This window comes from Empidonax traillii, unplaced genomic scaffold, assembly GCF_003031625.1.
Source record: "Empidonax traillii isolate 1590-97213 ecotype Southwest subspecies unplaced genomic scaffold, ASM303162v1 scaffold81:size2596050, whole genome shotgun sequence".
Lineage (NCBI taxonomy): Eukaryota > Metazoa > Chordata > Aves > Passeriformes > Tyrannidae > Empidonax > Empidonax traillii.
The window spans coordinates 316,742-332,029 of NW_020955274.1; the positions used below are offsets into that span (position 1 = coordinate 316,742).

The 15,288-nt window shown below is 35.7% G+C and overlaps 1 protein-coding gene across 3 annotated transcripts in view; it reads right to left on the reverse strand.

Moving 5' to 3' along the window:
• ZNF385D (zinc finger protein 385D) overlaps window positions 1-15,288 on the reverse strand; it is a 410,553-nt gene that overhangs the window by 48,337 nt on the left and 346,928 nt on the right. For all 3 annotated transcript variants that reach the window (XM_027880952.1, XM_027880954.1, XM_027880953.1), the window contains one exon: window positions 13,701-13,863. In XM_027880952.1, coding sequence (XP_027736753.1) covers window positions 13,701-13,863 — 163 coding nt within the window. The remainder of the gene's footprint in view (window positions 1-13,700; window positions 13,864-15,288) is intronic.

Genomic DNA, 15,288 nt, shown 5'->3' on the forward strand with positions numbered 1-15,288 from the left:
GACATAACACGTACCTCAGCCGGGAAAACTATAGTATGAAAAAAGCAGCAGGAATGAAAGCCCTTTTATTTCCTCTCTTCATCTTGGTAAATCAGTATCTGACCACCCAGATATCATGCAGGAATTTATCTACATTTAAACGAAAACATCTACCTGACTTGTGATAGATCCATTTTGTAGATGGATTTCTGTGTATGAATTTTCATGAGAGGAGTATCAGTCATAAGTTTACAGTCACAAAGGCAATTGTTATTGGATTGAGTTCTCACATCTTAGCAGTTTGAAATAAAAGAGCTGATTCACATTTTGGGATCCTGCAAGCCATGCTACTGATTTTTTTCAGAAGCTTTCCCCAAGTAGTGTGCTCCCTGGGGCTGAGAGCATTGTCTCTCCCATGCACACACACACTAAAAGTGTCCCTACTACTAAGCTATCAAATCTCTGCTGAAGTTCACTTACACTAGTCATATTCTGCGAGGGAGATAAGGCACTAATCCTGCTCCAAACCAGTGCCCTTGCCCTGTGTCTGATGGCATAACAAGGATCTAGCAGATATGGAGCACGCGCAGGAAAAGCACAACAAGGTTGTTTGGCAAGATCTGTCATGTATTTCAATCTCCCTATGTATTGCTGTCAATAGCTGCTGATATTTTCCAATACCTGAAAGGAGGGAAAAAGCAATGCATCTTTCCCTACTGGGAAATATTGGTTTATTAAGGGCAACTACTGCAAGCAAATTCGACTAGATAGCTGTAGTGGGTAATCTGTTGATGCAACTTTCAGAAGGATCTGCTAAGACGATGCTAGAAACTTGCAGCTATTAAATCAGCAGAGCAGAAAATGAACCAGAAATAGCAAAAAGTAAAATATAGCAAAGGAAGGGATTAAAACTTCATGGCAGCTGTCTCAGGACTCTTCTGATAAAGTGAATGAACTAAAGAGTTCATTTCAGTGCTCTAATGTAAGAAAATGGTTATTTGCCAGCAGATGTGATATTATTTCAAAAGTATGATAAAAAAGTCTGATTTTTTTAATTTGTATTCTCCCTAATACTTATCTGGAAACATGGGTTAATGTACCTACCTGTGCTTTGATCAGTGCAGATCTACTGGATTAAATAACTAAATCCTTCTGAATCTTCTAAAATGATTATTATAAGTCTTAAAACTAATCAGAAGTGGAATAAGGAAGTGGAACAAGGAAGGGGAAATAGGACTAAATTCTGACTGAAAGAAGTAGGAAGAATGCTTGACAGTATACAGCTTGGGAAGTAAAACAGGGATTTTAACTCTCATTTTATTTAAATTCTAGTAATGACAGAAAAAGAAAATACTAAAGCAGGAGTAATTATTGATAGAAAGAAATTACTCTTCCAGAGAAATAAAATATTTTCAATTCTCAGAGTCAATTTTTTGACATAATTAAGGACACTGAGACAGGATACAGTCAGTTTTCACCATTAAGCCTTTGTCTATCCAGACAAACCTACACCAGCAAGTATAATTATCTAAGGTTTTATTTAATCAAGCTCTATTTATTTGTCCAGTTCTGTACAAAACACAGAAAGATAAAGTCTTATGATGTAGGTAGGACATACTTCAAGAATCAGTTACTGAGCTTTCAAAATGCATGTTGTTTGACTGAAGTCAAATAAATTGGTCTCATACTTCAATTCAAGTTTTATAATATTTGCCACTTGGAGGAGTTCATTACAGAATATGTCAAATGCATAATTCTTAAAGCAATAAAAACTTTTTTTCTGGGACGAGTCAGGAAGAAAAATTATTCATTTGAAGCCAGAAAAAAAAATATATATCCACAGTTTACTCTGACATAAAACAGAACATTTTCCAGAAGACTTCTATTATTAATTCTTGAGTCAAACCTAATAGCGTTGGTCAAATGAGTACCAGAATTCCACATGAGATTTTGTATATCTTATAATCCTTTTCAGTGCTAAGAACTTTTGTCTTGATTGTGGAATAAAGATATTTTCCACTTTCAGTTTTGATACTGCCACATCTTCCAAATACTAGGAGTTCTTTTCCTCTTAGGTTGCTGTTTTCATGCAAATTTTTATAGATCGTAATCAAAATACTGCTTATATTTTTTTTGATAAAGTAAATACTCAAGTTTAATGCATCTGTCATATTAGGTCTTTTAGTATTAGGTCTTACTTAATTCTTCAGTAATTGTATTAGATCTTCCTTAAGTTTCCATTTCATGACATTCTTTGAATAAAAAAATAAAAATATTTCAATTACAGTAATAAGATAAACCAAAATCTTTACATTCCTTCATCATTCTCAAAAAAGGTTTTTTCACAAGGCTTTCTGGAAGCATCACTATATAGCAGTGGTTCCTGTGTAGCAGATATTTAGCCCTGTACTCCCAAGCAGACCTCATCTTTACATCAAATCCCCCAACTTTTCAATAAATTCCATATTGTTCTTTTCTACATTAAAAACATTTGAAGCACTGAATCTACAGCTCATCTTTATTACTTGCCCAAAACTCTAATTTTTATGCCATTTGTAAAGACTTCATAGTTGCTTGCAGGTAACAAATGATGTAAGATTATATTGGAATTAAAACCTTATTGCAAAAGGATTTCATTGGAATATTTCTACGCCAGTTTGTACCTCAAGATTGCATTCCAACGCCTATAATTAGCAGGCTTAAAGCTGCTTGATGTGTTCCATATTAATTCTGTAGCATTCTGGTATCTTAGCTAATTTTTAACCTCTGCACATTCTAGAGCCGTGCAAACACAAAGCATCAAGATGCTTACCCTGTTTCAATCAAACATTTAATCTCATAAAAACAATTTTAGGCAGAGAAGTCTAACTTTCTATCAATTCATATTCATTACCATTATATAATTGATCTCATTTACTTCAGTACTCTAGTTCTCTGCCAGCTGCCGCTTTATTTTTCACAAGATTAGTGTCAGGTTAATAGACCTATAAGTACTCGACTCATCCTGTTTACCTTTTGTGAATATTGACACAACATTAACTTTCTTCTAGTCCTCTGGATTTTCTACAGTGTCAACAATGAACAGAAAAACACAACAGTTATCCAGAACACTCTTTATCTGCTTCTTTTAAAACTCTCTTAGGCAAGTTTTCCTGATCTGTTGTCTAATTTAGCCCTTGTAGTTAAATACACTTAATCTTGCCATTAGCATGGAAAACATTTCAACATCAACATTATCATCAAGTTTACATGAGTAAACTGGTTTCTTCCCTTCTCAAATTAAATCTATTAAGACACAGTTCCTTAGTTCTCATTACTTATAAAAGCACCTTTTTATTTCCCTTGATGAGACTATATTTATTTTTGTATCCATTTGTTTCCTGTAATACTATTCTGTAGTTCTTAATTTCTAATTTACATAAATTGTTCTAGCTCCTTTGATACTTACTCTGCCGTGGACATGCCATAAAACACGAGCTTTAATACTGAGAGACCACTGCTTGATGTATCACAGAGGAGTATAGAATGCACAAAAAATAAAATGAGAAATACACAATAATTCTTCAAAATGTTTGAAACACTATATGAATCTTGAGAATAAGAGACTCTGAACATACCTCTTCTGAAGTTATAGGTGTGGCCTGCCTGAACTACCTTCAAGCAAGCCATTTAGCACGAGGGAAACTGCATTAAGTCTAAGATGCATAGAATTCAGGTGCATGAAGACAAACAGCATGTTTACTTTCCTCCTCAAACAGATATTGCTTTGACTCAAGATAACTTGATGTTTGCTGGTGCTAATATACCTTACAAATCCTAAGCTTAGCTTAAACTTAGCTTAGTCTTATTTAGATGAATTACAACTGCAATGCTAGCAAACCTTAAAAGAACTAGATGTTAGATGGATTTTTGTATTTTACCATAGATTCACTAATTCAAAACACAACACTTCTTTTTTTTCTTTAGGGGTAAGGAAGGGCAACAATGGCAGGAACTGAGAAAGTCTTTGGTCCTGTCTGATATTAAAGTTTGTTATATCTTTGACAGGGACCAAATATAAAATGAATATTTGTGAAGTCCAACTCCATTAATACAGTAAGTGGAAGGTATATTTTAGCAAAAAAATGACACATTATGGAAGAATTTCACCTATAAGACTTCTCTACCCGAGGAAAGAAATCACTGATCTGCAAAGACTTTAAATACATTACTAAAAGTTGTGGAATATCAAATGGAAGACAGAATAAATACAATTGTTGCAAAATAAAATTGTTCTTCACATTGTTACAGTAGTTTTTAATATTACTCAGTTTTGGTCTATTTCTGGAAACAGCTACTATATGCACATAGAATAGTCTGTCTCTGGAAAGAATGATCTCTGCTGTCCTGAGTTTTTGTAACACGAATGTCAAATGAAATGGCCAATGACTGGGTAAAGCAGATTCCCCCGTGTTTATTTGTTAATAGTTGTTAATACAACTATTTCAGCTATGGCTGTCTTTAAATCCCTCTGAACAGTGCTCTACGGGAATCACACAGCAATGGTTCCAACATTTAGCACATTACTTTCATTCATATTCTCAACCACACTCCTCACCTTTCTTGATTTAGGCATAGCAAGGATGAGACACAGAACACAAAAGAAAACAACCTAAGTAAGCTCTAAAGCATCTTTGGAGATGAGGTTGGTTTTGACTTAGAAATGTCCCTCGCTAAAGAAGACCCGTCCTCCAAAGCTAACAGACTACTTTCTATTTCAATATGATGTCGGCTTGAAAAAAGATGGATCACTTAAACAAGGACGTATCTACTCTTTTGTTGCCCTCAAAACAGACACTTTTCATTTGAAAAATTCCATACTTGCAAAATCTGACCACCTATCTGAGAGCATTGGATTTACTCCATTCTAAATTAGTCCATAAACAATTACTCAACAGTAACAGCTTTCTGAATCAATAACAAGCTGAAAGAAGATCTAGGAGTGCAATACTATGATTTTTTTTTTAAATCTGTATGGCTACAACTGCAGTGCCTTCAGACCCATCCTACTACCTGGTATCAATGCCATTCCCTACATAACAACAAAACGCACTATGAAGAATGAGTAGTCATCAAGCAGATGCATGCCATGGTGCTTTATTTAGAGCAATACTGATGAATAACTGTGATAAACAGACACGTAATAAAAAGAAGATTACTCCCAAGATTTCCAGTTACTACTGTGGGCGTACAGAAGCCAAGTTGACATTTCCCTGAGGTACTACAAAATACTCTACTTAATATTTCAACAGAAAAGTCTTTTCAGACCTACGAACAACACTGTTGTTAGTATTGGACTTTTCATACTGGTCCAATAGGTTGATACGGAAGTTGTGACTGAAAATAGTGGTTTCTATCTGCAGGATTATTCAAGCATAAAATTGTTGTCAAGGCAGCCAGGCTCACAAAAAAACACTTGGTGTTCATATGATGGAGCTCTCAGCATACATGGATGCAAGCAAAGAAGGATTTTATTTCACATTCATGATCAACCGAGGCACACATAAATTACTGTAATTTTTTTATCGCCATTTAGCTACACTCTGAAAGAAAGAAAGAAAAAGCCCTAGTTCTACAAAGAGATCAAAAGGGAAGCTATTGTCTTCCAAATTGCCATCAAGCTCTAATACAAAATTGGTACAACAGTCTGTGGAATGCTGATAACATTAAGTGCTGCAGTTAGCTAGAGATTGTCTGCAGTATGGTAAAGTCAAAGCTTAGACAATTTAAAGTGAAAGATGGTGTTGCAGGGTTTAATTTCGCTGGTTTGGGCTGACTATTCCAAGCATGTGATTAAGAGAACTGATAGCCGTGAAATAGTAATTTCTGATTTCCAACCAAATGACAAGAGAATCAGAAAACAAGAGCATCTCTTTCAGACTATAGTCACTTTTAAAGATTTTTCATTCAAATAAAATTAAAAAAGAAAAAGTTCAGCTTTAGGAATTGGGTGACTGGGAAGTGGTCCATGAAGACATAGCTTGCTCTGAAATTCATCTGTGTTGTGCTAATGACTATGGAATTACTCCTCATTTACTATGTCATATTTTTAACTTTTTGATGTGTAGTAAAACATTGACTTCTAAGGGAAATCAATTAACATCCAGCATCTCACAAGCTGAACCCAGAGTTAGCCTGTTAATTTTGTTGTGCCCTAAGCAATGCTGAAATGATCTCAAGAAATCACTTGCCGAAACAAAAGTACACTTTATGATATAATAAAGCATATGGAAATAAAACAGGTAAGTTAAACAAACAGACTGCACTGAATTGTATTCCTAGATTAAACATTCTTCATGTAATAATATAATAATTACATATAAAAGGATATCCCTAAGTTGTGCCAACCTCAGTTGTGCAAGCAAATTTCACACTGGGATCATACAGTAAGTTGTTTCTGCATACACCAGCAGATTTTAAATATTATTAAATAATATTTTGAATTTTAAATACAGTTCACATTAGTATTATTATTTGAAATAGAGTTTCTTTTAGTTAGAAAAGATTACAAGTAAATCTGTCTATAAAAATCCTAATAAATAGACAGTGGCACTTTAAACATAAATTAGTTTATGTCTCATATTTGTATATAAATACATGTATATATATAAAGTATATAATATATATATATCTAACATACTGCCATTAACTATATATTAGTATCACAAATACATCAGTGCGTTTTCTTTAGCTTTCCTTAGGAAAGGAAAAGTTAGGGTAGTTTGTCATGAAGAACAAAGGATAAACAAGTAATGTGAAGAATAAGTGATAAAATAGGGTAGCTCCACAAAGCAATACCAGAAACAATCCAGTAATTTTTAACATACAAAAGTCCTCATAAACATTTAAGTCTAGCCATTGCCAAAATGTATGTTTATTATAAACAGCTGAATGTGAGAGAGATGAAATAAAAGTGTAAATAAACGGAAAACAGAGATGAGGAAATTGATTTTCATTTTAAAATGGGACTTTCTTTCCATTACAGGTTCTGGACCCGAACCAGGAACTGCACAAATACAACTGTGCAAAGGACTGATGTAACACATGGCACTGACCATCTAAGTGATAAAAGGAAGTAAGAAAGGTGTGCTAATCCATGATATTGGAGGAAACAACAGTAAAGTACTGGTCTTGAACAAAGAAGGGCATATATTGCAATTAAACATGCAATAACATATTATTATAAATACAATCAAATAATATCTCTTTATATTTCTAAATGAAACTGGTGTAGTACTTCTCAGCTATATGTTGTCCATTTACAAATATTCACACAAACAAGCATTCATTTGAGCACTATGTTTGAAGTTTTCCCTACAATTCAGAATAGAAGTTTTGAATCTTGACTAAAGCAGTACGTGCTGACTAATAGCAGAGTCCCTTGATTTCTTACTAGATCTGAGAGACACAATGTTCTAATAGTATGTGCTCACTGGGACACCTATGGTTGAAGATAATATGAGAAAGATGAAGTTAATGTTTTATTACCATATCATACAAACTCTAGAAATCTACTTTTATAAGGCAATAATTTTCTTCCCATGTCTAAAATATTAGATGAGAAAAGGGTTCATGTTTTTCTAAACAAACAAACAAATCAGGAATCTCTGACCTAGGAGACCAGGGTAAAGGAATGTCAGAAAGATAACTTTCCCTTAGTCCAGGAGGATTGGGTTAGAGAAGACCTAGGCAAACCTGGCATCTGCAAGTCCATGGGTCCTGATGGGATGGATCCATGAGTGCTGAGAGAGCGGGCAGACACCTTAGCTATGATGCTCATGATCATCTTTGAAAGATGATGTGCCTGAAGACTGGAAGAAAGAAAATGTTACCCCACTCTTCAAAAAGAGCAAGGAGGACCCAGGGAACTACTGGCCAGTAAGCCCCACCTCAATCCCTGGAAAGGTGAGAGAGTGCCTCTGTCTGGAAGGCATCTCTGTCTACATGGATGACAAGAAGGCGATCAGAAGTAGTCAGCATGGATTCACCACAATCACGTTTGACCAACCTAATTGCTTTGTACAATGAAACAACCACCTGGATTGATGAGGGGAGAGTAGCAGATTTTGTCTATCTGGACTTCAGCAAGGCTTTTGGCACTGTCTCTCATAATATCCTCATAAGCACTCTCAGGAAGTGTGGACTGGATGAGTGGGTAGTGAGGTGAATGGAGGATCCCAGAGAGTTTTAATCAGTAGTACAAGGTTGAGTTGGAGGACTGTCACTGGTGGTGTCCCCCAAGGTTCAATAGAGGGCCCAGTGTTGTTTAACTTACTCATCAGTGACCTGGATGAAGGGGTAGATGTCTCCTCAGCAAGTATGCTGATGACAAAAACTGTGAGGAGTGGCCAATACCCCAGAGGGCTGCGCAGCCCTTCTGCAGGACCTCAACAAATTGAAGGGATGGGTAGAGAGAAAAACTTTTTGAAATTCAACAAAGGCAAGAGCAGGGTCCTGCACGTGGGGAAAAATAACTCCATGCACCAGTATAGGCTGGGGGCCAACCTGTTGGAAAGCAGCTCTGCAGAGAAGGACCTGGGGGTCCTGGTAGATGATAAGCTGTCCATGAGCCAGCACTGTGTCCTTGTGGCCAAGAAGACCAATGGTATCCTGGGGTGCATTAAGGGAGAGCATTGCCAGCAGGGCGAGGGATGTGATCTGGCCCCTCTACTCAGCCCTGGTTCCAGGCTGCATCTGGAATGCTGTGTCCAGTTCTGGGCTCCCCAGTAAAAGAGATACATGGAGCTCCTGGACCAGGTCCAGCTGAGAGCTACAAAGATGATTGGGGGACTGGAGTATCTGTCTTAGCAGGAAAGGCTGAGAGAGTTGGGCCTGTTCATCCTCAAGAAGAGATGACTGAGAAAGGAGGCCTTATCAATGTCTGTAGGTATATGAAAGGAGTGTGTCAAGAAGATGGAGCCGGGCTCTTTTTGGTGGTGCCAACCAATAGGACAAGAAGCAATGGGCAGAAAATGCTTCTTTACTGTACAGGTGACTGTGCACTAGAACAGATTGTCCAATATTTTTAGAAGTCTTCATTAATGATAATAGGACAGAGTGCACCTTCAACAAGCTTGCTGATGATTAAAAACTGGGAGGAGTACCTGATATAGCAGATGGATGGGTTGCCCTTCAGAGGAACCTGGACTGACTGGAGAAGTTGGACAAGAGGAGTCCTCTGAAGTTCAGTGAAGAGAAGCGTGGAAGTCCCACAGCTGGGAAGCAATAACCCTACACACCAGTCTGGGCTGGGGATTAAGCATCTGGACAGCATCTTTGTGAAGAAGGACCTGGGATCCTGGTGGGCACTACTTCAAACGTAAGCCAGCAGTGTATATAAATATCTATCAGATCAGGGAATAAAAAAGACAGAGACTCTTCTCAGTGGTGTCCAGATGACAAAACAGCCAGAAACTGAAATACAGGAGGTTGGACTGATATATAAAAAAACCTTCTTTACTCTTCTTTACTCTAAGCTGGTCAAACTGCAGAATGAGTTGCCAACAAAAGGCTGTGAAGTTACTCAAAACTCAGCTGAAAAAGATACTCAGCATCCTGCTCAGGCTAACTCCACTCTGACCTGTAGGGGTGGCCTTGTCAATCTTCAGATGCCCATTTTGACATCCCTTCACAGAACCTCAAAAATTCTGTGATCCTGTAGTATTGTGGCTGCCAAACGCCTGCATACCTTTCTCAACATTTTTGTTTCATGCTGTCTTCCTTTCCCCCTCCTTCAGAGTTTACCCTGTCTTACCATGGCATTTCCAATTTCTTTCTCTCTCCTGTCTTCACTTTTATGCCCAAGATCTTGCCAGAATGATTGTTCTTTCCCACTCCAAGTACTCTCTATTTCAGAATTATCCCAGTCGGACTGAATTAGTATTTCAGGAACAAGTTTCATCTGTTGACCAGAAATATCACTTCTTAGATAAAAAGAAAAAGCAGGGGGGAGGGGAGGGAAGGTTGTAAAGGGGTAGTGAAAGTAAATTTTTTTTTTCCACAGAAGAATTTTCATGTCTCAGTGAAGAAAAAATAAGAGAATTTATGCTTTCCCCCATGCTGTCACCAACACATGCATTCAGTATCTAAGAAAAAACCAAACCTCTTCCTTTTTCTTCTCATCCATACCTCAGTGTTTTCATTTCTTGTGATGCCTGTACTATTTGAACATGTTTATGTCACCACTCCTTTAAAACACCTACCTGTTATATTTACAGTGTCTGTTTCCCTACGTTGTCTTTCATCTTCTGTAGAACTGTAAGCTTTTTGGGATGGGTGCCAGTATTTTGTTCTCTGACAGCACAGGGACCTCATAGCTGTTAAGGCTATACAAGTGATAGATGATCTTGTCTGTGCCTTGGCCCAGATATACACTATTTCTGTTCATAACATTTTTCTCTGTTTTTAAGAGCTGTTCATTGCATTTAAGTACAAAGGATTTAAGACGTAGCGTATAGCATTCAAAAGCAACAATAAAGGCAGTATGCATGTGTGTTAGTATATAGCAAAAATAAGTCACTCATGAACTGGAGAATCATGAAATACTGAAATTCAGCTTGTACGATACCATAAAGTAGTTTTTGCCTTGGAATCGTCACGTTTTCTGCCCTAAGTGACTACAGGTATAACATAACAAATGCTAAATACAGATTAAAGAAGGATGCTAAATAACAGAACTGATAACAAAGTTCCTACATCTTGAGAATGGCATTGCCCATTATGTCTGTCAACATAACTATTCATGATATTTTATTCCCAAAAGATTTCTCAAGTTCAAGCCTTCTAATAATTCTAAAAGTTTGTTTAAAGGGAAAAACAATAAATTAGTGACTTTCACAGAATGAGCAAAATAACCCCATTTTTTATGTTTTCTCCTTAACACATAATTTAAACACCAGGAATCATGTATGAGAGGCTTTAAGGAATTTGCTTACATTGTGAGCTGCACAGTGCCAATAACACATGCTGGTGCCACATCTAACAGAACAGTTCCAGAACAAGCAACATAACAAATTGCTTCTTTAGTTCTTGAATCAGTTTGTATACTGTGCGATTTTTTTCATAATCCTCATTGCATAGCACTGCAGATTTCCTGATGACATTTTGTTTACTGGAGCTGCTAAGTGTACATGGAACCGGTGTACCCTGTGCTGACCAATGTGCTGTGACTGACGTGCAATTCACCATTTAACCACTGCTATAGATGATATATAAGAGGTGATATGAACATGACCCTATCCTCAGTGTATTTGGGATCAAGTATTAATCTTCAGCAGACAGCTTAAAAATACTGTAGAAAAATCTTTTGTTCCAAATGATCACAAGTAATGATCATGGCCTTAGTAACAAAACTTATTTCTAGTTATGAAGGATTAATTAATGAATTATATTCATTAGTACAACTACTCCCTAAGAATTGCATAGTACTATCAGACTATTTGACTTTTACGGTATTCATTTAAATATGTGCAAACTCACAGCACAGTATATTCTGAGGTTATTCTGGCTTTCTGAAATAATTTTGCCCTTAAAATTTTTATCCAGCAAATATAAGATATAAAAACAACTGGAAAGAAAAGAAAATTCAAATTATGAAATTTTTACCTTGTCATAGTAGACAGAAAAATGTCATCCTTTTGGTTACCCAATTATTTTTTTTTCCTCACATGTATAAATATATGTGCTTGGCAAAGGATAATTTACACCAAGGACGTTATTCTGCTACCAGTCACATCAATGCTGACCTGTAATAACTGAATGTGGGTAGAGTTTGCTGCCTTCCTTTGAACCACTGATTGAATAGGGTTTTTGCCAGTAGTTGAATATGGGTCTTAATATTTTAAGGAATTGTCTGATTTAGGGTTGTTTGTCAATCTCAAAATGTGTCTTTTAAAATGCCATAAAGGTCAGCATTTCTTAAATAGAATACATATATTTATACATGTAAATACATGTGTGTATACACACATTCTATGAAATTAATCCAGAAAGTTAAAAACCATGTGTAAAGCTGAGAAAACTCCTGCACAGGCCATTGCTTGTGTGTGCAACTAGATTTCTGATATTTTCCTACTTATGCCAATATAAAAACTGATTTGTACTACTGACCTTGGATATAAGACAGTTCATATATCTTGTCAGGGATCTAATTCAAAGCTTGATGGAAAGACAGACTGGTTTTAAGGCACCTTGGAAAATCCTTCAAACTTACACAGCATAAGAAAAAAACTTTTGAATAATACATTTTAAAGCTTTAAAAGATCTCTCTTTTCTTCAGTTATTTTCTCCAACCACTAGATCATACTTGGGAAAAAAATAAATCACTCTTTTCACACAACATCCTCCTTCCTTTTCTGACTACGTCAACATGGAACAGCAGGAAAAACTTTTAAAGGTATTTGTATGTTCAGAAACACATATTTCCACAAATAGTGTTTGACATTGTTCCTATTCTCCCATGCTTCGTTTCTTTCATGATACAAAAGTTCTCAGAATGTGGGGTTTTTTTCCAACAAACACAAAAATAATGTTTTTTAAAGTCATCCCATTATAGTTTTTATAAATTTCAATAAAAGATATGCTGTCTACAATAAAGGGTACAACAAAGATATATATATATATATAGAGAGAGATAGACATAAAGATATCCGTCTATGACAAATATAGTGAAGATGTATCTTAAGGAAGGTACTACACATGTCTGCAAGGTACTTTTCTGTTATATTAATTGGTTAGTCCATATCCATTTACAGTGCTTAACTTATTGCATCAGGACTGGTTCCAAATGAGCAGTTTTCAGCATCAGTAGGTAGGTCTCTGATGTTTCAGACCTTTAGCTTTTCTTTACTATGTTTATTTTTGTCTTGTTTAGGGAGGGAGGGTTGGTTATGACTAAATATGCAAACTGTATCCCTTTATACACAAGAGCAGTTATACCCTGTGAGACGCTAGACTACCCCTTAGTGATCTTCAAACCTGCCATTGATATTTCCAGCAATAGCTACATATTTCAAATGCAGTCTCAACCAAATCCTGTTGACTTTACAAATACTCACATATATTTTATTTGCAAAGAAGCAACTTTTACCCACACAATAATTTAAAAGCTATTATTTTAGTCTGAAGACTCATTTAAGCAGAATAATTGGCATCAATAGCACTTACCTGATTGTGTTGAATAGAGGTTATACAGTTCTTTCCAATTAAAAACCATGCAATATCCATTTTAAAACAATAATGCAATGTTTGAAATTCATGAAAATTAGGTTTTTACTGAAAATGCTTTTTAAGAGGCTTTACACACAAATTGTGAAATTTGTTACATTGTGTTAAAAGTAATGTGCCATATATAATTATTTATAGAGAGATACTGCATACAGACCAGGAGGTTTAGATCAGTTGGTATGTTAATCAAGTCATGAGTACTGCATTCCATTGTAAAAGAATGTCAAGCCTCTTTTCACTAAGAGAAATTGGCTACATGACTATCAAACTCTCACCAGCCTACTGAAAGGACTAAAAGAAATCAATATCACACAGAAAGATGGATCGAGCATGAATAAATGTGGCAAGCACATAAACAAACAGACATGGAATTAAACAAGATAAAAAAAACCCACAAACCAAAGCACAAAGCAAATCAAAACCAAAACAAATGAAACCAACAAAGATTGTCGCTTAACCTGTTTTGTCAGAGCTGGTATTGATGGTATTGGTAGTGATGGAAGTGAAGGTAGTCTTTGCGCTGTCCTTGGTAGTAACAGATTTCTGCTTATTTTTCATGGCTTCCAGTGCTTTGAGCTTCTTGGCATGTTTAGTGCCTTTGTAGTGGGCCGCAGCCTGGCTCTACAAAGGAGAACAAAATGAACCATGCAATCAGGCTCATTTCTAAACTGGCATTCTCTGTATTAGTACAAATACAGACTACCTTTCAATAATGGGTACCGTTCACATTATCCAAGTAGTGACCAAACAGGAAATTATATTTAGAATGATGCTTGGAAAACAATGGGGGAAGTACTCAAGCAACCCAAATTCAATAAATACTGTATATTACTGTATAACGGTGTAATATAGACCAAAATTAGGTTGTTTTAGTCTACCTTGCTATCATTAGTTTTTCTATTAAGATTTATGTTGCTTTCATATGAAAAAATAATTCTCAGGCAACAGGGAGGATGGCACTCTCCTCCCATCAGCTTTGTACTTTTCCAGTTTCTATTTCAAAGTAGAGATTGTCAAAGCTTTCTTCAAAGAACAGTTTAACAGTGGTATCCAGAACTTCTCAGCAAATACTGACAGTAAAAAAACAAATCAAAAATACCCCAACCCAAAACCAGCCCAAACAAAAGAAAGGAAAATATAAAACATACCCTTCAAAGCCCATCACCAAAGACTTAATTGAATGTGAGACAGACATGCAATTAGCTGGCTTTCTTAAAAAAAAAGAGGATTACTTTTGTTCATCTGCTACAAAAGGTAGTGTTTGAAATTCAAAGCCAGGAGCATCCTTTCAAAGGAGAAAGCTCACACAAATCCTTTCACAGCTCCAAATATATTTTGGCTATTTCATATTGTTAAGCTAAAATAGATTTGTATGTGCATTACTATTAAGATTTATGCATTACACTGTAGGTTTTTTTGTTATTTCAAGAGTTATAACAAAATTTCTTCATTTAATTTATGCACAAGTATATTATAAGAATAGTATTTGAAATATAAGATTAAACCTTATAAAAGAAACACTGGAATTAATATGAATATTCAGAGTTTATTTCTTCACTAATTATTTAAGTTTTATAAGAAAGATAGTCTTTCAGTTGATGTTAAAAAACTGAAACATTGCCTATGTTTTTGTTGCTAAACTTCAAACTTTTTTGAAAGTAGTTCCTTTATTACTTGAAAGAGAAGACTCTAGAAATATAGTAAAAATTTAACAATTGCAGAATTGAACAAATGAAAAGCAGCTATTCTGGGTCAGGTCAAGGACCCACAAAGGTCAGTATTTTCTTTTTGGCATGAAACAATAGAAGATACTTAGAACAGAAAAGCAAGGCAAAAGTTTTCTATTGTGGAATCAGAAGAATCAAAACAGAATATTCCAAGATATATGGAATTTAGTGGCTATAAATCCAAAGCATCAAAGGGACAAAAAGACACAGTCGTTCAAATTACTAAGCTACTCATGCAGGTAGAAGAATCCTGCATTATCTGGAATCTATTAGTCATTAGACCCTTATTTAATACTATTTGATCTGCTGAATTTTGGGG